We start from the raw sequence: 22724 nt of genomic DNA, 5'->3' as shown, positions 1-22724 counted from the left end.
ACATTACTATTATGACATTACGTAGTAATGCCCTTACCATATAATAATGCCCGCTGCGTGCAATTTATAATGCAAAATTTCTCGTTTACCGCGCCTGCTTTGTAGTTTGTTGACCCGTGCAGTGGCGCTCATTCTCGCAATATTTATTACAATCTCTCGAAAAATAAAACGCAATATGCCTCGCAAAATTGCATTCGTTACCTCGCGTCAACATCTTTACGTTTCTAAACGTTGCTGGATAATTTCTCATTAATTTTGTTTTCTATCTTGCTCCAGTATCGACACATGTTTAATTTATTATCTTGCTCGAGAGGCAAAGGATAAAACAAAATGTAAGAGAACAAAGTACACGGAAAACAAATGAAAATACTAATTGAGGCGTCGATAGTATACAAATTTATTTAACCAAGAAAAAGAAGAAATTTTTGATTCGTGAGTGGAAAATTTAAAAATACAGTAAATTCTATAAATCTAAGAATACGTTGTATTTCAATCATTCTTTGCGTCACAAAATATAAAATAATCTTAGTAATTACAAAATTTATGTTTACTATCTTCATACTATCTCATACTTTGTTCCAAATCGATCGCAATTCTAATAACGAGCTTTTACCCAGTTTCGATCGGAAGCTATAATACTAATATCGAGGCGAAAGAGACCGGTCCTTTCTAAGCGATAACTATACCGCCGCAATCATCGGTATTGTTACCTTCGCTAACGACGACGACGACGACGACGACGGCGATGGGAAAGTTTCGCCTCATATTTCGGGAAATTCGTTTCCAGCTTTCACCTGCGGAAGCCATTCCTCATCATTCTCGAAGCTCGCCGAAACGAAATTCCGCCGTTTCGCCATCCCGCCGTCGATCATTCGATTTCGCGCTGCCGATATGTAAATAATAGACCCCCCCCTTCCCCGAGAAACATACGGCGTCGCGTATCGATGAGAATTTGCGATTGATTTGATATCAGCTTCCATTTATCGACGTCGCCGATTGCAACCTCGCGATGAATCTATATTATCGCTATGTTTGAGTAGCGTGCATGCACTCTTTTGCTTTCATTTTCTCATGAATATACATGTGCATTCGAAAACCATATCAGATGATATTGTGTTTACAAATTTATTATTGCGTATATTCGCATTTATGTAAAAGCGTCTTTTGTGAATTTTTATGAACTCAGACATGCATTGATTTATAATTTTACACATATGTATTGAATAATTTATGAATCAGCATAGAAAGAGAAAGAGATTTTGACACAATATAATCTATCCGATATACCTCGCAATTGTTACATGATATTTTTGTGAAAACAGACATTTGAATCGCGAAATTGAGCGAATTTTCGTTTTACACTAGACTACGCTATTAATTCTAAGCGAAGCGAATGTCAAATGCATCCGCGATCTCGAGATTACCGATTATCAGCGGCTGCGCAAAGTCGATCATATGTCGATCCGATTCTCTTTGAGCGAGACTGACCAAACGCGGGGATTTCCACTTGAGATTTACTTTGCTCGTTCGCAAACCTCCAAGTCGGCGGAAACGCGACGCCGGCAAAACGGAATATTGATGAGTCCGTTAATAATCGCCCGCCGATTATCGCTATTAGCGAGCATCGCACAAAGCGCATCGTACTAATTAAAACGGATAATACACCGGTTCGTGTAGAATAAGGCGGTAATTGGGCGTGGCTGCGGGGATTCGTGCCCCATTATTATTAATTATCTCATTAATAGGGCATCGCTCGAGTAGATCTCTCACTCGTGTAATTTTTCTTTGTCGCTTAGCATCCGACATTGATACAAGATCAAACGTAGCGCTTGCGAATTTGAATTATTTACTAATTATTTAAATAATTATTTGTGTTATTACTGCTTGACAAGTGTAATTTGTTTCTTTCCCTTTCTTATTAAGTACAATTTCTTTTTACACGTGGATGTTTGCAACGCGTGATATACAAAATCAATGGAGCGAGGAGGAGCCCTAAATGTCATACCTTTAAAAGTTCGATTTCCGCCGAATCCCTCGACAAACCCTTCGACGATTAACACCGCGATTACCAGCGCCATCGGCGTTATCGGCCGCGTTTATCAGCCGGCGTTACGTTTCCTGTGATCCCATTTTTAGAAGCGATGCTCTCCCTCTTCCTCTCCTTCCCTCGCGCTTACGATCGTACGTGGGGGGAAGTTTGTAGATTAGTTCGATCACGACGATCGTATGCTCGACGCGATTGAACGTTATCGTCGTCGCGATAGGAATTACATTCCGCGGTGGAAGGGAGCCGGGGGTGACTTGAAGAGGCGGCCATCCCCTCCTTTTCCTCGATACTGTCGCGATATAAACCGATGGCACCGGTCCTCTCTCGTCGGGTAGAATCGGCTTGTCCCTTTTACGACGTGATATATTCGCTGAAATAGCCGCTCGACAAAGTTATATCGTAAAGTACCGTAGTTGGGGACGGAATCGATGAAGCGATTTCCGGTTGAGTAATAAAGCCCCGTCGAGATCCCAATCGCGGGACATTCGGCAAGAAAAAGAATTGATTTGGTTCGTAAGTTTCGCGGTATTAACGTCGGAAGTGGCGTTGGATAAATCGCTACCGGTTGGCCGACAGAAATTTCGCGTTTTTTCCGGATTTATATATATGGGTATATAAATAACATCTCGAAGACGAACCTGCATCGCAGATGTAACGCTGGTCAAACGAGATCGCTCTCATCTATATCTCGAGACATTGTTGAAAAATATAGAGACCGAATTTTCGTGCACAAATTTAACTTTATAAATGCATCAAATTATCTCGAGATCTTAACAAGGCAAGAGAGACACGTGAATTTGTAAAGGATAGTTTCAGATCCGGGGTGCTTTTGAATTCCTCATTTGACAGTCAAATGTAAAGTAGCAGCTACGAAAAGTGACTTTAATTTTAGCGATAGTTAATGAGGTATCAGACTTTTAATGAGTAATGTGAAGTTGTTCAAAGGTCGAGACAGTTTTGAAAACGTGTTCGACCAGAGTGCCTGCCAGGCAATCTCACGGTTTCTGAAAGACATCAAAGGAGATTCGTTTTGCGTACTGAACGAGATTGGCAATAACTCTTACAACATCGCTCGATGAAAAACGGAGAAAAAGTTGAAGAAGAGAAAGAAAGACAGAAAGAGAGAGAGAGAGTAAGACTCGCGGTATTTTATCTTCTCTTCATTTACTTAAGACGTACGCCGAGATGATTACATCCGCGATGACAACCCTCACTGGCGGTTGTGTAATTTATTTACGCATTCTGCGATATCATTTCCTTTGACGCTTTACTTGTTTTTATTTTTCAAAGTAATTGCGCTCGGATTTTCTTTACGTTGTAATATAGAAGATGCTAATAGTATTTTTCATTTTTACTTTTCTAAGATTGTGTTTACGATCGTGCTTTCAAGTCAAATTTTATCTTGTAAAACAAATACTTTTTCGAATAAATAATATCTCTTTCATCAAAGAGAGGATCAATTCGGGTTTACTTTTATCCACGAGCAAGTCCATATCTAATCCAACGGTTTGCTATTTCTGAATATAATGAACATCCGAGCATTCTCTGCGAAACAGAATCGAAAATGGCTCGCAATATTTGAGAAATATTCCATTTCCCATTTCAACGAGAAAGATTACTCGTGTCAGAGAAGAGGTCGAGATAAAAGCGCGAAGACGCACACCTTCGTGCGACGAAAACCCTCGTGAATTTTGCATTTTTTGCATCATTTTTTTTATTTTTATGTTTTTATCTTTTTATTTATTTATTGTTTGTATCGCGCGAATCTCAAAGCGTGTTTGTTTCATGCGATGGTGGCGGTCGGAGTGGAAAGACGCGTATTGTTTTTCCACGATTGTATTTTTACATCGCCCTCTTGCCTGTGTGCGTTATAACGTCCATTGCATGTCCGTTTAGTATCCGCGTGCATTATAGAATAACGGGTTCTTTGTGTGAAATCCATCCGCTCTTTCCCCCCTCGTACACGAAACGGTCTTCTTTTGACGTGTTTCTCCTCTTTTCCTTTCCCTTTTTTTCTCTTCCCGCACCGTTTAACCATGTTTCGTCGTGGAAATAAAAAATATCACACCAGCAATTTTATATCTGACATACGTATGTACGCATGAAATGCTCCAGAAATGCGTATAACTGGCGAGATTTTTTAAAGTAAATTAAATATCATTTTTTTTAGAAAACTATAATTTAAAACCTTTGCCTTTGAGATTTTCTCTGCTCCGATGATGAGATCTCGGTTTAGTATTTGAGGGAAAATTTTCTCCAATTTTTTTTCGTAATCGACTTATTAAGAAGGTTTTATAATTATATAATTTTAATATAATTTAATTTTATATAATTTATAATATAATTTTTTCTTACGTACATTCTTGGACATGTAATGTATGATTGTACAATTTTCCTAATCGCGAAAATGAAAAAAGGATCTTAATTTCGCGCCGGACATCACCAACAATGGCGAACTAATTTTCTTAAATTCAAAGAGTCATTTTCATACGTGAGTAAACAGAAGTCGGAAACGAGTAAATAACCATTTGGAAAGATGGTTACCATCATCTGTATAGAGAGAGGAAGCCCCTTGGAAACCGCCTAGTCAGCCGATACTTAAATCTCTTCGTATCGTCGTCTACGATCAGCCGGCGCTATCTCGCATTAATGGTCGCTACGTGTTCCTGAATAAATCGGTCCACTAAACAGTTTTTAGGCCGCTATTATTAACCGCCGAGAGAACGCGGATTACATCCTGAAGTTCTTTCGAGAGTAGGAATTTTGTCGGATTTCAACATTGCACATAAGAGCGAGCGAGATAACTCGTCTCTTAGAAAATTCTGTTGCAACAAGGAAAGAACAGTCTGTAATAAATCTGGAAAACTTATTTTAAAGCGTACATTATATTGCAAATTCAGCTCGACTTATTTCATTGTCATAGGAATTGTACCGCCCAGAGCTAATATTCTTGCAGCTATTAATTTAATGAAAATCTTCTATAGTAAGCTTCTGATATGACGGAAAATCCATCTGATTAATCAACCGGGTACTCGCGACAATGCGTATTATGCGTTAGAGATGTTCTCTCTTTTTCTCTCTCTATCGAGAATAAATTCGATAATAAGCTTCCGGACAGGATTTACCAATGTAAACCATTGGCCTTAGTCGGTTGTCGTTGGTAGCCGAAGCGAAAAGATTCTAGAGAAAGAGAGAGAGAGAGAGAGAGAGAGAGAGAGAGAGAGATGACGGATACCAGAGACCCATTGAAGTGACGTGTCTTTTGTGATTTTCTCATTACTGGAGTGGAAGGTCGATCCTGGAAGCCCATCTAGCTGCTGGAGCGACTTCCGTCCTTTCGCTCCTCTCTCCGATCCTTTTCCTCTTTTTCCCTTCATCTCTTTCGTCATCCGTTCCAGGCGCGAGCGTGCGCCTTAATGCCTCGCAGATAACTTGTAAAAGACTTCCTATATGACGTAATCGTATAAGTGGAATTACTTCTTTCATGCCGTCTTGTACGATTCGTAATTCGCGTGATCGCAGGATCTCCCTGCGTCTAACTTCCGATCAACGATAGATCGGAAAATTATATTTCCTCGCCGCAATCGCCTTATGACCGCCTATAAGTAAACTCCTATCGATCCCTCATTCCCGGCTATTACCTGTCCATTGTATTCCCTACACCTGTCTCCGTGCGGTCCGCTGAATGATTCCATCGTTGCCTTTTTTTCCGCGCGCTACATTGGTTTCGCGTGAGAGGCGAAGTCGGAAATGGGAAATTCGAAGCCGCAAAGGTCGGTCCAATCGAGACTCGATACTTAATTCCTGCTCGTTCCGCCAATCGGCTTCGTAAGAGTCTGTAAAAGATTAAAGAGCGAAGAATAGATTGCGTAATCAAAATTATACCCGCAAATAATATCTTGATAGTTGAGGATTTAAGAAATTGCTTGGCATTTGAAATTATTGAATCGTGCCAGTCGACATTTCGATCATTTATTTTGGACTTTTTTTTACTTATTTAATAGAGTACGAAATATTTAATTTGTATACTTAAATTATGTAAAAATAATAATTCTGGATTTAATTAGTATTTAAACATTCTTATAAAATATTAATTTTAAATATGAATATTCTAATATTCTTTTTATTTTATATAAAAAAGAGATGAATAAAATATACAATTAGCGGTATATTTGTCTAGTTCTCTTAAAAATAACTGCTTTCTTCATTTATTATGTTAAGAGAGATCCGAACAGTCGTGAGGAAAACTCGGATATTTTGAAAATTATGCTGAAATAATATATTTTTTGAAAATGTATAACTCTTGAAATGAAATGAAAATACTATTTTATGAATAAGTATAAAGAGATAATACGCGCATGAGTTCCAGTTCTTCCGCATACACGAAAATGATCACATAAACATCGTAGAAAATTACTTTTGCTATTCCTCAGAAAATTATATTCAATTTTATTCGTTATAATGAAACGTCTCGCAATAATTCAAATTATCAGCATTTTTGAGATCGCGTCTTTCACATTATTGTTAAATTATAAAAGTGTCGAGATTTCTTTCACATATTGAAACGTCGTAAACAAAATTCCATTTTATATTATTATTATAATAAAAATCCCGACCAAATAAAGCCGTCACACATTTTATTCGCATTTCGAGAGAAAAGCTCGGCGTGAATCGCTTATCAAGCCGACGACGAGTCGTACCTAACGCGAAACAAGTTTGCATCGAGTCGACGTCTTTCGCGTGACGTCAATTTGCGCCCTCGCGAAAGCGCCGAGTCGTTACGCGGCATTGTTCGCGCATTGTTGCCATGGCATGCGCCGACATTCTTCCCAGTGTCCATTGTCGAGCATAGTCGGGGCGAGTTTCCTTCGTGGGCGGAAGGGAGGAGAGTGTCGAAAGAGCTTTTGCGAAGCGGAAGAGTCGCGTCAGTTCGCTCTTCCACGGCTGATCCGCCCCGTCCGTCCCTCGACCGACATCAATTAGTATCACAAGGCGACCTATGTACACATCCTCCTGCGAATAGGTCACACTCGACGGAAACGCGCATTAACCCCCTTCGCGCGTAAATATACCAAGTGTCTCGAGCCGGACGCCGTGGATTTCTCGCAATTTCCGCGCGAGAAGATAGGTCGGTCGACCGTAGATCGGCGGCAACTTTCCAATTTTCAGCATTAAATAACTCTTCAAGTATGTCGGAAATTAAAATACTCCGTTAAAGTCTGCTTGGAATTAAACCAATTGCAAGTTCTGATGAAAGATAGTTTCAACGGAAGAATGAGAAGTATAGATTCTGTTATCTGTTTGCTCGGCTCAATTAACCGAAACATCCTTTATTTTCTCTTCGATTTACGCAGCGATATAGTACCTCGAAACTATTATTGGCAACACGAGACATTTTCACGCGTAACGCACACAAAACCGTCTTTGGCGCGCTCAATATACACCGCACCCACTCACACGTATCACGTGTGCGCATCGACGTAAGATCTATCGCGTATACTTACCTGTACATTGGCACAAGCGGATGGGTTGGATCCTACAAAGGCTTTCACGCAAACACGCACACCTGCGCGTTTGATTGCGTATGTGTGGATTGCTTACACGCGTTGCGTAAATACGCGTAAACACCGGCGTTTTCGTTGATTCCATTGACATCCCCTTCTTGGGGAGCGTTATCATCCATTTGATAATACAACAAGATAAATTGCTGTTCCCCTGTCACCTGACCTGACAGGTCTTTACCCTAAAACGCTCGTTGCGGAAGTCCTCGGGAGGACCAAGTATTTGTAGGATAAATAAACCGACGTTAAGAATATATGTACTGATAAATTTCCACGCACTGTGTGTCAGTCATTCCACGCTTTTTGTACTGTCTAGATCGTTAAATAACAAGTCATTTACTCCTACATAAATTTCATTTATAAAAGAAGAATATTCTGATAAAAAAGTGTCGTTGATTAGAACCTAATAGGACGTTGTATTTTCCCTTTAATGAACGGCAGATGGAATTCTCTTTCGTCCGAGATGGAATCAGCTTCGCGAGAAGGCGAGAAACGCAAGTTTCTCTCCCTTAAAAAAAAATTACCTCGCATCAATTAATTCTAATTCGATGCGCTGTAAACGTAGAAAAAGAATCCCGAGTCGATCGAGATTAACGTTAACGAACGTTGTTAGCGAGCGAGCGAGGCAAGATGATATCGATCGGCGATATCGGTCGATATTTCCTCGCTATCGGCACGCGACGCGCATAATTAAAAATTCCCGTCCCGTTTTGCACGTTTTGCTGCGTTTCGCTTACGATCGCAACGCGGTAGTTCCGCTTCTTATCGATTGCGCCTGCAGGAGCAGCTTCGTGCGGAGAGGCTTCGTGGAGGAAGAAAAAAAAAGAGAAAAAGCGGCCAATCGTCAAACTTGCGTGTCGAGAGCTGTAAAACGCTATCGATCCGTCCACGGTATTTATGTAAACATGCCCGAGTCCGGCGGGATTTCTTTCCATGCGACGCGTACCCCCTTCATCGGCGCGCGTTCTCGTCGATTTTTTTTCCCTCCTTTCGTTACCGCATTTATCATTCTTTACGATATCCTCGAGGTTTCGCACTTTTATTAGTTTTTGAAATTCCCGTGCAGTTTTATCTTTATATACGCGAGCTCGTAAACTTGTTTAATACACACTTACTGTTGCGCCACGCGATGCCAGGCGAGAAAAAAGAAACTTTTATAATTACAGGAATATTATTAAAAGAGATAGATGACATTTACGACATTTTGTTTTTCTTCTCTCGCGAAAATGAGATAAATCTCGCGCGCCGTAATATTTTTGCGCGATGCAGAAAGAATTCTCTCTGGTGACGCGACGTAGAAATAAGCGTCGAACGAGACGCGCGCGGGACAAATTTTCGTCAACGGAAAACGGGAAATTAGACTGTCCATTACGGTGCGATTCGAGGGAACCGTAGATACGCCATACGTGTGATTCGGTCGATAGGTAGATTCGCTTGTCGACGTGTTAATCTGGCTATTAGGCAGCGCGACCGAGATATCTCGCGAACTCGGAACGTATGTGCCAGATGGCACGATCGAGATAGCTCACCGGATGCATCGCATCGTCGATATTTGCTCCGAGTCTGTGCTTTTACCTCGCGAATTAATTTGCGACTAGGGCGAAACGATTTACTTGCGTGTAAATATTCCAACGGGCCTGCAGCAGAGATACTTGCGAGGTAAAAGTCGACAAGAAGTCTACGGGAGAATAAAAATTCCATTGATTTACGCTCAATAATTCTGCGTCAAACGTAATTGGATTTACCGTCGCGATGCCGCTTTGTTTCGCGCACAGAATGAAACTACTAAATATCGCTATGAAGTGATCAGAAACTGTATATAACTCGATAACTGTCATTAATCAAGTCGAGCGGGATGTTATTGTCGCTGTCGATGAGCAATCGCGAATTTGTCCGCAAAATCGCGCGTGCCGTTCGACGCGCCGCATAATTTCGAGAGAGCGAAATTGTGGCCCGATAAAGCCAGAAGGATAGAATTAACGTCGTAAATAAAGGAAGATTGGTAAATGGAACTCCTGCTCTAGAATGCACTCGATAAATATCGTTATAACTCGACTGTATACAATCAGTCCGAAACCGTCGACTTTGTTCACGCAGCGCGAATGAACCGAAGCTCGTAAAGTCGCCAAGTTGTGTATGTAATAATATCGAACGCTACTTTAATGCGCCAGTTAAATCGTTCGCTAACTTAGAAACAAAGTTTATCAATTGTTTCGCTTGCGTTTTAATTATATTATAATCTATACGATTTAGACGTTTACGCAATGCTTTTTTATTTTTTACGATTCTTATATACATCTGAATATAAATTTAATATATGGTAGTAAATTTCATAATAATAAATTTTTCAAAAAAAAATATATATAATATTTTTTATTATTTATATTTTTTAATATTTAAAATTATATTTGATGGCACATTTTTATTACTTAGAGCTTGAATCAGTCGCTTTGATTTTCGCAAAAGTACTAACCCCCTTCGCTTTTCTTTTGCTTCCAGGTGAGTGTCCAGGAATTCCAGTACGCACGCGGGACGGGCGCGTCCCTTACGATGGTAAGCCCTAAAGCAATGTATACCGTCGTTTTATCCGCACATTATCATCCAAAAGGCTCTTTCCCAGGACGATGTAGCTCGCGAAGATATGGGAAGAGGTCCTAATATCTCGCAGGCACACATCCGTCTTAATTAACGTCGCGATACATCTCGACTTCCTCCTGTGCCGCCACTTGCAGTATTCGGTTTAATATGTAGCCGGCTTTACCTTTGATAATCTCGTCGTAGGACAAAAATTACCGCGGAGAATTCAGCTCATTTCCGTTTGCGTTAATTATTGTTTTTACGATGGAAATATTATTCGGAAACTGTGAAAAATTACGAATATAAACGAGAGTATGCAACGCTTATTCTTAAGATAACTATTAATTATACATATATGTAAAATATTTCTGTCATATTTGTGCTTCGATTATTCTTAGAATTTTAAACTTGCATTCATCTTACAATTTGTCGCATTAATTATTCGCGAAATATTGTTGAATTCATACTTTATAGGATCTGCGATTCGCGCGCTCCGCTTGTGCACAATATACGCTACGTAATTTAGCAAATGTGATGTGGATTCGGTCGTTCAGCTCTATGGCGCATTAAATATAAATGGCAATTCCACCGGGACATATAATCACACGCGAATCAATCATTTCAGCATGATAATAAATATTGGCGTCGATGTTTTACGTATTGAAAACAACAGTTGGCCAATGCCAATATTTTCCATCGCTCATATAGCCTGTACATTAAGCTGATCTAATGCGTTATTGTAATGTGACTGCGGCTCCAATGCATTTATTCGCTGATGTCACGATGCTTTTATTAAGTACACCTCCCCAACACGCTAACATGACAAATTTGTCACTCGCGCGCCCCGTAATTTTCGTGAAACGCGCAAGATCCCGCGGCATTAATCAAACAAAGCGGCTTAATTAATTAAACTTTTACGGAAATAGCCGCGCCGCAAGACGACTGGCGTATCTGTTTCCGTTTCGCATCGTCCAAAGGTGGTCGTTGAATGAAAAATAAAATGAAAGACCGTTCTCCGCGTTAGCGTCTCTTTCTATGCATTTTCAAGAGTGCAATTTCGGTTATTGCGAGTGGATTTTCTGAACGAGTCGGTATAAGATCCTCTCTTAGCATACTTTTTTAATATTCCGCGAAATATCTCGCGACGAAAAGATGAAGCTTGAATTTTGCAGAAAATTGTCGAAATGTCGCGCGAGCTGCGAACGATATGCAAATTCCGAAACGGTGAAACGAAATTCGCACACGCCGTAATATCGACGATTACAATCGTTCTCAGGAAGAGAGATCGAGCCCCTGTTCGATCGTGGTCTCCGTCCGCGGTCTTTACCGTCGAGTTCCGGTGAAATAAGAGACGTCCCACCAGGCGACAGTGACGAATGTATTTGTATACCGTCAGCCTGGTCGTCGGGGTGTCACACGAGAACGCGTAAAGTGTCGCGAGGGGGTTGAAACGATGCTTGGAGCGCGCTGGTTATGACATACACGTCAAACAAGGGAATTTACGTTAATATCGAGAGGGAGAGAATTAGGTTTTTCGGGGACACGTGGATTTAATTTTTTATTTTCTCTACCCTTATATTATATTTGCGAGACACTTTAAAAGTTGCTTTCAGTTATAGGCCGATCTCTTCTTCCTCCTTTTAATATTTTTGTATTTAAAATACTTTATCGCGTTTAAACATTGCCATAAGCCCTCGTGAAATGCTTCTGCATATTTATACAGAGCAAACAAATTGTAAAAGAAATAAGATATATCGCTTTTATTTTTATTGTGGGAAAATGTAATTATTAATGACATATCGATTATTTAGCGTATTTCGACGCGCGTGCGACCATAAAAGATTTTATCGCTCGATTTTTTACACCATTGGCATGTTTTATTCGAGCGAATCAATCTCTCTCTCTCTTTTTCGCGTGTCACGGATGCTGATTTAAAAAAAAACTGTGATTAATCAAGTTCGAAAAGAATAAAGCAGAAAAAAGGAAGAAAAAATTAAAATACATTAGATCAATTCTACGCTTTTTAGTTTCCAATATTTCAAAGTTTTTAGTAGAAACTTTAAAATTCATATCGTTTCCAGACGGTTTCATGTTTTTCACCGTATCATTGCGTATACGATACATTACGCAATAGGCTTAACGATCGCGATTGTTTAAAAAAAAAAAAAAAAAAATACAGCTCCGCGACTCACGACGTCGTGACACGTCGTCGGCTTATCTTTATTCCGCGCGTAAAACCCTCTCCCCCCCTTTGCCGGGGTAAGCGCAGGTCTTATCACAGCCATGCGTGCCTCCGGGTATCGTTAGAGCGCAACATGCTCCCGGCGAACTGACGAACAAAGCTGACCATTAGCATTTGTTCCCTCATTACGGGATTCAGCGCTCTTTCTCCCCATCTCATTACCGGAAGTTCCTTCGTGTTTCGCAAATAACTTCGGGCGTTTCCTTGCTGTGACATGTTTTCGTTCGTCTTTTTTTTTTATTTTATCTCGTCGATATTATTTGTCGTTAATTTCTTGAATCTCTACTCACCATATCGAGAGGAAAATCTTAATTTTCCTACTTAATCTTGTATTAAAAGGAAATAAGAGAGATTCAGAATTCCTGCCAACTCAACAATGATTACAAATTTTAGTGCGTATTACAAATGAAGTGTTTAACATTTCAAATGCAGTTTACGGCAATAGTAATTATTCACCGATATGAATCATTAATAATATTGGTTAAAATCCGAATCAGGCCATTGGATAATCTGAATTAATATTTCCAGTTGACAGCGACACGTTCGCACAATCCTGATAGAATATTCACGCGATAACTCCCGTCCCCGAAATTCATATCTGATTGCGAGAAGAGTACGCTCATCTTCGGGCCATTTCTTGCACGAGAAGGCTTCGCAAAGTGTTTCCTTTGTGAAGCCGAGCCCTCCTTCTCCCGGGACTTTCGTCTTTGTGTCGCGAGCTTACGTTGTTCGTCGGGACATCAAAGCGGAGCGGTTTCTCGCCCTCGCGATTTCCTGGCCGACGAATTTCCAAGGATGTGACGTGCCGAAGACCGTTCCTTCGGGCGAATCTTTGACACTCGGAGCCCTTTAACCGACTCGTTACTTTAATGCGATTAAAACAGCTTCCGTAAAATAACTTTGTTTTATAAGTTATGTCCATTAGCAGAAGAAATAGAAATTAGCAGTATTTATCTAAACTCGGAAGCAAATCAGATATTAGTGTTATGCATAATCGATAGTATCTGAAATGTTCTCATTCACTGCTTCGCAATTCTGCTTGTGATACGATTGCGAGCGATTTAAATCATTCTTAATCTTGAGGCGTGGGAAGGATTCATTGAAAAATTCTCATTTATATTTTCCGCTTTTAAATTATTTTTGAAATATATATAATATAAATATAATAATAATTATATATAATAATAATTATATATCATAATAATTATATATATAATAAATATATATAATAATAATTCCAAAGTTCGCCTTTTTAAAAATATTCAAATGAAATGTGTTGAAATTGTATATTTTATTTTATTTTAATTTTCGCATTTATTCGTGGCGAGATCGCGCATCCCCTTAGTTTGTCATCTCCGTTTGTCGCGAAATATCGCGGATGCAAAACGCGCATGATGGATTACTCCCACTCGCACACCGGTTGCCGCCGCCATTGAGCGGCTCAGCCACGAATATGTCACATCGTTGCGAAAATAGATTCCGTGCGATTCACCGCACGGAAATACCATTCGTATGTCAGCATCGGAAGCGCATTGGGAGCACCGGAAGTGGGAGGGTAGGGCGAAAGCGGGAGATCAGGAACCGTCGTCTTGGAACTGTCGATGTAAAGATCGATGTAGAATACTCGCCGACAGTAAGCCTGGAAATCAATATTAGATTACTCGTAGTTGCAATTTAAAAGATTAAAAAAAGAACCTCGCATATTTAAAAAACTTGCATTATTTTTTTGAAAGACGCTAAAAATTAATTCTAGAGTAAGTGTAATTGAGATGATAGGTAAGATTTCGAGATTACGGAACGTTTGTAACGTAAACAATCGGAAAGGTAACATTTGCCGGAGAAAATGTCTCGAAATATTTAACGAGAAATTTAACTGCGAACCTGGTTTTCGCATTGACGTTTCTACGGGTATCTCGCGTATATGCGTACGTATCGCTCCGAATCTCCTTCGTATCTCAGTGAATCGAGGGGTGTGACTCGATCTTTCGGGCGACACGACTCAATTACCATCTCTGTGACGCGTGAAAATACCTCGCCTCTTCCGTCCTTTCCACCTGCTCGCTTTTCCAATCCACGCGAAGCCACGAGTACGCCCTATTACGCTCGTTGCATTCGCTCAGAGTGCTTCGTTGATTCGCATTTTTCACTATCAAGGAATCAAAGCTTCCCCCGTTGCTTTCCACGCCCGACGGCTGATCCGGCTCTCTTCCTTTGTAACGCAAATTAACAATCGGTGTGATTTATGGTTATCGTTTGGTACTTTTATACGGAGCTCGACACACGCGCGCGTAAACGTTAGCGCTAAATTAATGTTTTCTCCATTGTAATGCGAGCCAACAAGTCGTGATTTATCGTTAACGTCCATCGCTTCTACAGATAATTTGACGTAGCCGTATTTGCGTAATACGGCTTCACTATTTTCCCCTTTGTAACGTAAATTAACAACGTTATTAATTATTACCCGCATTGCATTAATGACAATATTAGTACGTTTCAATCTGCAATTATTATTATGGCTAAACTGTCACAAATATTACGTTATTTTTATAAAGCGCGGATCGATATTAGCGAAATTAATTTTATCGAAAGCTCGTTTTTATTCTCTTTTGTGCGCGAGACAGTTTCATGAAACTTTGATAATTTCATTCGACGAATAAAAAAAAGCTAAATATTAATTGTGATATATTGGAAAAATAGTGGTTATGATTGCTTGCTAAAAAGACTATCATATTTTTTTATTCTGCAAATCAGGTCTAGCTATTTTCAAATCTATTTCCATCCGTTGTATTTTGTGAGTTTCAACCGTTTGTGGTAAATTCCGTATGTTTTTTTTATGAGAGAGAATTAAATTGAAAAACCCTTGATTTTTCTCTCGTTTCAACTTAAATTACTTTTACACACGATCATTATACTTCTTTAGGGATTGCTGTGGTAATTGTTCCTTAAGTGTACTGTTTTTTTTTTTAAATTTAATTCTATTTATCATTTTTTCTCACACTTATACGGATGATGATAAAATTTTCGACTTACTCTTTGATTTACTAGTAAGACTCGGATCTTTGTTCTTGATCTGAGAGGATGCTTGATACTCGGCATACTTGCAAAAGGCTCAGACGATGGAGGGGAGGTTACGCATATCCGATATGTCGAATCTCGAAATTCGGAGGGTAAATCCAGGATTGCGGGATCGAGAGACTGCGTGGTATCGCGCGCCGATCGAGACAGATAAAGTGAATTTCTCCAAAGTTGGAGAGGCCACGGCGAAGCGCACGGAGGGTAGCGGAGAAGCGAAAGAGAGGGTGAGAGGGGAGCGGCAGAGCGGGATAAGGGTTGGGCGGCTGGGCGCCGATCGAGACTCGAACACGTAACCGCCGTGTTATCTATTAGCTCTCCGCGTGATAAACGATTCGCTTCCTTCCACGCGAACTTCGCACGTAAATCGCCTGGAAAAGGATAAGCCCCGCCACCCGGTATGCCCTCGTTCTGACCCCGCAATGTCGATTTTCCGATCTGCTTTTTTAAACACACCGCCCTGCTCTTTTTCGAGCCACGCCGCATCGAATCTCATTCTGTTTTCTGTTCTCTCTCTCTCTCTTTCTCCAAAGTTTATCTACACTGAGTAAAGACGACGTGTCATCTCGGTTTCTTGTAATAGAATTTATGTCATTACAAAGAAACGTGAGAAAATGAAAAAAAAATCCCAAAATAGTATATTTATTGAATAATACGATTTCATATTTTTTTCAATCATATATTTGTATTTTTAATTTTAATTTAGCAACATTTTTTGATACATTATATTTGATTTAATTAATACATTCTCGTTTATCTCTTTTTCAAATTATCACCAGTTTTATCAGTTTTATTTACAACATTAATACATTATCGCTAATGTTTTCTACTCTTTTTATGTATTTCATATTTCAAAGCATGAACAAGATTGATTAAAACATAATTCAAAAATAATTCAGAATATTTTTCATTTCTGTAACAAATTGAGAAGCACGAATTGTAATCACAGACATTTTAGCGAACATGTTCCAAATTTATTTTCGCAAACTATTTGGCAACATTTGTTGCACTGAAAAAGCACGAGTTAATCTCCCCGTAGGAAGAGATGGGCAAAAAGTAGATGATTCTTTGAGCTTTCGCTTCAAAGAAGATCAAAAGTACGACTAAATGATGTCACGACGCAGGTAATCCACTTCCGGCCTCATTTAATAAATCGACTGACCAGCCAAAGGAACGAGTTTCAGAAGAGCCGAGCAATAAATATATCCGTTTATAGGCGTCTGGAGGAGTTTCGCGAGTCATCGGAAACTCGGGAACTCCCGGCCAAGTCCAATGAAATAAGACTTACAGAGCTCGTCCCTGAGGAGACGTATGTCGCTGTCTTCGTCGAGGGAATCGAAAGAAAGAGGGAGGGGAAAATGGACGAAAACGGGCAGAAGGAGAAAGCTGATGCTCTCAAGTTTATTAACCATCTTAAGGTTCACTCGTTATATTCATATCCTGCGTTCGTGCTTCGTAATTTTCCGATATTACGCTGTATCTCATGTTAGAACTCGCCCACTTAGTTATCGTCTACTTAGATATGTAAGTTGCTCTTGATCTTCCCGCAATATTTGGCAAGTAACGTGTTTGCGATATTAATCGAGGAACGAGTCGCGTTCGGAAAATCAGATGTATTCAATTAACGAGATGTGTATACATGAATAGATCTTTAGAGATAAATAGATCTCCCATCTTGGAAAAGTCGTTTCCTCATTAAATGCGAAAGTCTTTAAAGTGTCTCTCTTGGCACAAGCGCATCCGTCCGGCCATAGCTTGTTAATAGAAACTTCCAAGTGTCTCGTACAATATTCATTTTTGCGGCCGATTGGTAAAGTAGCTTTCGTTAAAGCTTTAGTTCCGTGTGCGCTCTCCGTTTATAGCGATAAATCTTTTATCACACTGCGGTATTTGGAATCCTTATATATATATATATATATATATATATATATATATATATATATACACACACATTCGTGGAGAAGCGGAAAACAGCATCAATTATTTAAGTTTAAACTTGCTTCTGGTAGGATATTATGGAATATGGAGGATAGGATAGGAAGACGCGCGCGTGTAAGGTACGAAATAGAAATGAATGAAATAAATATTTGATTGAAAAGATTGGGGAAAAAAGTACAATACACGATTATTAATGTATACTTATTATTTTTAGCAACAGATGGATACGTTACATATCGCTATCAAAAATAGATTTATTTTCGAGGGGGCAAGTTTTTCTCGTCAAAATCACTTTCTGGCGAGAAATCGTTTATTTTTCGATCATCTCTTCAATTACCTACTAAACTTACAAGGATCATCGCTATCCGCGCGGCAGATTCGAGAGGATCATGGATCAGCTTCGGGGTCGAGTTCTCTATTTAGGGGTTCGAACTGACAAAAGGGAGATCACCGGATGCCCCTTAAGACTTTTGCTTTACTGTACATCGCAAGTCTTCCCTTTCGGTGGTGCGAAAGGTATTTATCATCCGACGAAGATAAAAGTTACTTTGCATCCTTTTTACACTATGTTGCATTGTCCGCTCTTCAAATACTTTGGTTCCGAGTTCGAAAGCAAGCATAGCGATCTTTATAGCCGTAAAATCAACTTCCTATCCTTCCAAGCCAAGAGGGATTTTTTACTTGACGAAAGTGCGATGAGATATAACATTCATATTTGGAAGCTGGTTTGAAAAAAAATAAAAAGTTTATATGTAAACGAAATTTTTGTGAAAAAATTCCACGAATCTTAGTAAAAATTAGTAAATCTTAGTAAAAATTCCTCCAAAGCTTCCGGTCCATCGTTTTTAATTTTTAAGCTTAATTATTCAATAAGTTATGAAGAAATCGATTAAAGAGAAAAAACAAAAAATTCTTTATTGAGAATAACATACTTGAGAATTTCAATCGTTTTGATTCAGTCGGTCGTCGTGAAGGATACTTGGCACAGACAAGCATCCCAATCTGGTTTCCTCCCGTTCTACCTCGATTCCTCTGGCATTCACTCTCGCCAGGCGCGAAGTGTGTCCCAAAAAGATAACCGCATACATTCAGTTTCTGGTTAACTATAGTCATGTGCAAACAGAGCTACCTCAGCATTATAACTCTACCTGATAAGAAGACAATGATAATGAGAGAGAGGGAGAGAGAGAGACAAGTACATGTAAACATTTTTATAAAAAAATATATATTATAAAATTACATATATATTATTAAAAGAAGATAGATATAACTTGTTAGAATTTGTTAGTTAGAATTTTTATCAAACTGACAAAAAATAAAAGCTCGAAAAGTATTCTGTTGATATATAAATTATTATTCGTGAACTGCATAATTATAATATAATAAGATAGATCGGCATAATATTGTTCACGGTAAAGACTACAAGAGGGAGCGAAAATGATGAAAGGAGTTAAAGGAAAACGAAGAAAAGAAAGCTGCTACTGTCGTGTTTTACGCGTTTCGAAAAAGGTCAACTGGTTGCTTGTGCTTTTACCTCGGTAGCATCGTTTGTGAAACGTTAAAACAGCCGCTTTTAAACGTCAATGGAAGCGGGCACATTGCTCCGCTAGCTGTTAATTGCGTCAGAACCGACTGTAAAATGGCGAATGCACACAAGATTGTTGTTGCGACGTCGTTGCACACTAGTTTTACTCGTTATATCCTTGCGATTTAATTCGTATATTCACGATTCTTCATCGAGGAATAATTGTGAATGATATTGTGATCTGAACTTTCACGGCGCGCGAATTTAGATCGTTGAAAGGATGACGTAACAAACTTTCAGATTTATTTTTCACTCGATATGTGTTTAATTTGATTGCATTGAGATGCCAGTTTAATAGACACACATACACACATATACCTGATATTTTATCTTAAATATATTTAACAAGAAGTTTCATCATATCTAGTAATATTCATTTCTTCGATTTAAATACTTGGATTCTTCGAGTTAAATATTTCGACAATATTTCTCTCGTGTGTATTTTTTAATTAAATCTCGTCTCTGTTTTATCAGCGTCGCATTATCATCAGTTTCGACCGATTTATGTGCAATGTGTAGCGATCGATTTTTCCTCAACGGATTGCCACTCCTATTTATCCGCGATCTGATTTGAAGGATACGTCGGTTCGGGTTCATTCGTCTTCCCGATCCCATTACAGCTGCCAGTTAGTCATTCTCGTTTCTCTTCAATCTCCGTGTGACATATATAAGTCCTGCGCTCCTATGCAGTATTTTACAAATCGCTCGTAAATCTCTTTCCAACAGTAGTGTCCCGAGCCTTTATATGGCACACTTGTTGCCGTATACATAATGGACGTCATTGCGAAAATAATGCGACTTTTATCTCACGCGATAAAAACGCTATTATTATTATTATATTTGTATAATTTGTGATACGCTATCTGCGTGTGGGAATCTTACGCCAAGCTTCGGGGAGCATCGCTTCTAAAATAATGTTTAAACCGGGTTCGCGAGAGATAATTTTTTTTTTATAGCTGGCAACTTCATTTTAGGCTTCACTGAAAATGTAAATGTATCGTTTGCCCCCCTTAATTAAAAAAAAATTTACCCTCCCGTTTAAATGCTTCGCCAGTCTGCGCGGGGAACCATATGCCATAATTTAATAGATCTTTATATAAAGAGTGAAGGCACAAATTTATCAAGATTGCGCGATCTCAATGTCATCACGATGGCATATTTAAAAATCCCTAATTATTATATATGAATAAACATTTCACTTACGGGTAAACGTTCATTTTTACAATCTATGCTATAATGTTTAAATATTCCTGATTTTCATTCATCGTATTGTTTATGAACAATCTTCAATTTTTCAAGTGACACGGATTATCAATCAAATAAAATTAATATAACAAATTTATATGAATTATTATATCATAATAATTCTTTCCTATTTAAAGAATGCAATGAGTAAATTATACATGTTCGATTAATGGATTATATTTTACGGATAATGCATTCGAGAAATTTCGTCGGAGTAGAGTATTGCTGGAGAAAAATATAAGAGGAAATATTATTATTATAACTATTATCATTAAAGAATAATAATAATCGGAAGATTAACGCGAGGGAAACGTTTCTGCGCGCAATATAATTCCGGTTATTTCCGCGCCGCGTTACGTTGGATTAATTAAATCCCCGCGATTAATTGGTGTTCATCCATACATTCGGATAGGTATAATAAAATTTAGCGGCGCGATAAATTGTCCGCCATTGTTGCTGCCGCGTAATTACGCTCTGTTCGCGGAATAAAGTTTCGATCGCCGACGCGGAATTTATCGCGTTAAGGAAACTCGTCCGGGAATGACGATGATCCGCGAGATAAACGCAAGCGCGCGCGAGAATCCATCGATTATCTCGCAAGTTTTTCATCCTAGACAAAGATCTACCCTTCCGTTATTAGCATGCGCAAAACCGTGATTTACGCAACGGTTCGCTTGATTCCGATGTAGACCGCAATGCGGAAGGGAAGAGCGACGGAGGGGAAGGGGAAAATATTAATGCTCTCATTAGCCGTGCTTCATATTCATGGCATGAAAATTCGTCGTTAATTATGTAACGGGCTGCTCACTCGCGAAATCGGACAAAACGGCCGGCAGGCCGTTATTATCATAAACGGTAATCGGCTATTTCCGGCCTCGATGAGTTGGATATTGTATCGGTGGTTTTGCTCATTTTTCTCGCGTATGGAAGCGTTTAAAGTGCCTTCGTTGTTTTGAAGATATTTAAATCGATATGACAGTTCTCATTACGCGATATTGTCCCAATGATTGACAAATACTTGAATTTTTCAGTCTTTATTGTGTCGAGATAAAGAGAGATATATATTATAAAATTTGTAATATAAATCAACTCTCGACATTTCGTTATCTCAATGGAATGCGTGAAATCTTGCCATAGTTTCTTCGCGATTCGCAAAAGGACCGTCGTATTTAACTCGGTTTGCAATTAAGCGAGCGCCTAACGATCTCGACAATTTTAACGAAATGCGGATTTTCGTCAGTCTGTATGATGCCCTGTCTAAAGAGAGAGAAAAAGAGAGAAAGCAACATCTAAAGGTGCACTTTGCGCCCCAGATTTGTTGTTTCTTTTTTCCATCGTTCTCCGCCTCGCTTACTGTTTTTCTTTTCTTTTTTTTCATTTCTTCATCCATTCACATTAATCACTCTGGTAAGAAAGAGCGAGAGAGAGAGAGAGAGAGAGAGAACGACCAAGGGCGAGAGGAATCCTCTCTCGCTCTCGCCCTCTCGTTTTGTTCTCACGCTCGCCGTCTTGCAACTGCTACCTTAATGGGTTTCCCCAGCTTGAAACGAATCAGTAGATTATGGGGCAAACCTATCAGAATCGCCGTGATAAACTTTGATAAGGTCGACTTAAATTACCGAGGTAGGGGAAACTTGCTTCTCTTTCTCTCTGTCCCGCGCGATTCCCATTTTCTTTCTTCTTTTTTTTTTTCGCAGAAAGAGGGAAATTTTGTTTCTCGATGCCATTTTTTTCTCTCCCGATGCATGCAACAATGGATATTTTAATTTCCTATTATGCGGTATTATTTTGCAGTAAGGACAAAAAATATTCTAATCGCAGATTGTAATGAAAAAAATTGTAATGAAAAAAAATCTCGAATATGAAAGAATAATTTTATGCCACGTAATTGTAAGTCTTTGAAATTAAAACATTTTATGGGAAAATGGAAAGGAAAAAATATATTTTTACAACATCATACTTAAAATATTACAAAAATAAAAAGTCACAATTTGTGAGATTTTCCAAAAATTTTTCTTTGAGCTGCAATATGATGTCGACAGGATTTAATGCGGTAAACAGAAACACGTCTCATGGTTGGAACGGGATATTGATAGGCAGCAGCAGCGACGTGTTACCTCGCCACTGACAAACTATTTCGTCAATAGCACTGACGTGTCATTGTATCAGCGACGAACGTTTCACCAAACTGGCCAAAACGCGTTAAATGCTGATCAAAACAACCGCGGTCAAACGCTGAGGTTAACATTAATATTATGGTCCTTCGATTAATACCTGAATGTTTTAGTTACTTTGTGACTAGTAAAATTGCCGATTGATAATTAATATAATTTATTTATTAATATAATTATAATTTCCGAATTTCGAGAATTTGTTTCCCGAAAAATAATTTATGTTGAATAAACTTTGCCACAATTATATATTTTTTCTAATATTTTTGTTCTTTTTATTTCGTGC

The 22724-nt window shown here is 39.0% G+C and overlaps 1 protein-coding gene across 5 annotated transcripts in view; it reads left to right on the top strand.

Moving 5' to 3' along the window:
• The window catches only part of LOC105256683 (polypyrimidine tract-binding protein 1), a 360732-nt gene that overhangs the window by 206472 nt on the left and 131536 nt on the right, over nucleotides 1-22724 (top strand). For 3 of the 5 annotated variants that reach the window (XM_025413633.1, XM_025413634.1, XM_011266821.3), the window contains one exon: nucleotides 10108-10161. The exons of the other annotated variants lie outside the window; for them this stretch is intronic. In XM_025413633.1, coding sequence (XP_025269418.1) covers nucleotides 10108-10161 — 54 coding nt within the window. The remainder of the gene's footprint in view (nucleotides 1-10107; nucleotides 10162-22724) is intronic. 5 annotated transcript variants of the gene reach the window in all.

This window comes from Camponotus floridanus, unplaced genomic scaffold (assembly GCF_003227725.1).
Source record: "Camponotus floridanus strain SB8 unplaced genomic scaffold, Cflo_v7.5 scaffold7, whole genome shotgun sequence".
Lineage (NCBI taxonomy): Eukaryota > Metazoa > Arthropoda > Insecta > Hymenoptera > Formicidae > Camponotus > Camponotus floridanus.
This window is presented reverse-complemented; position numbering and strand designations above follow the sequence as displayed.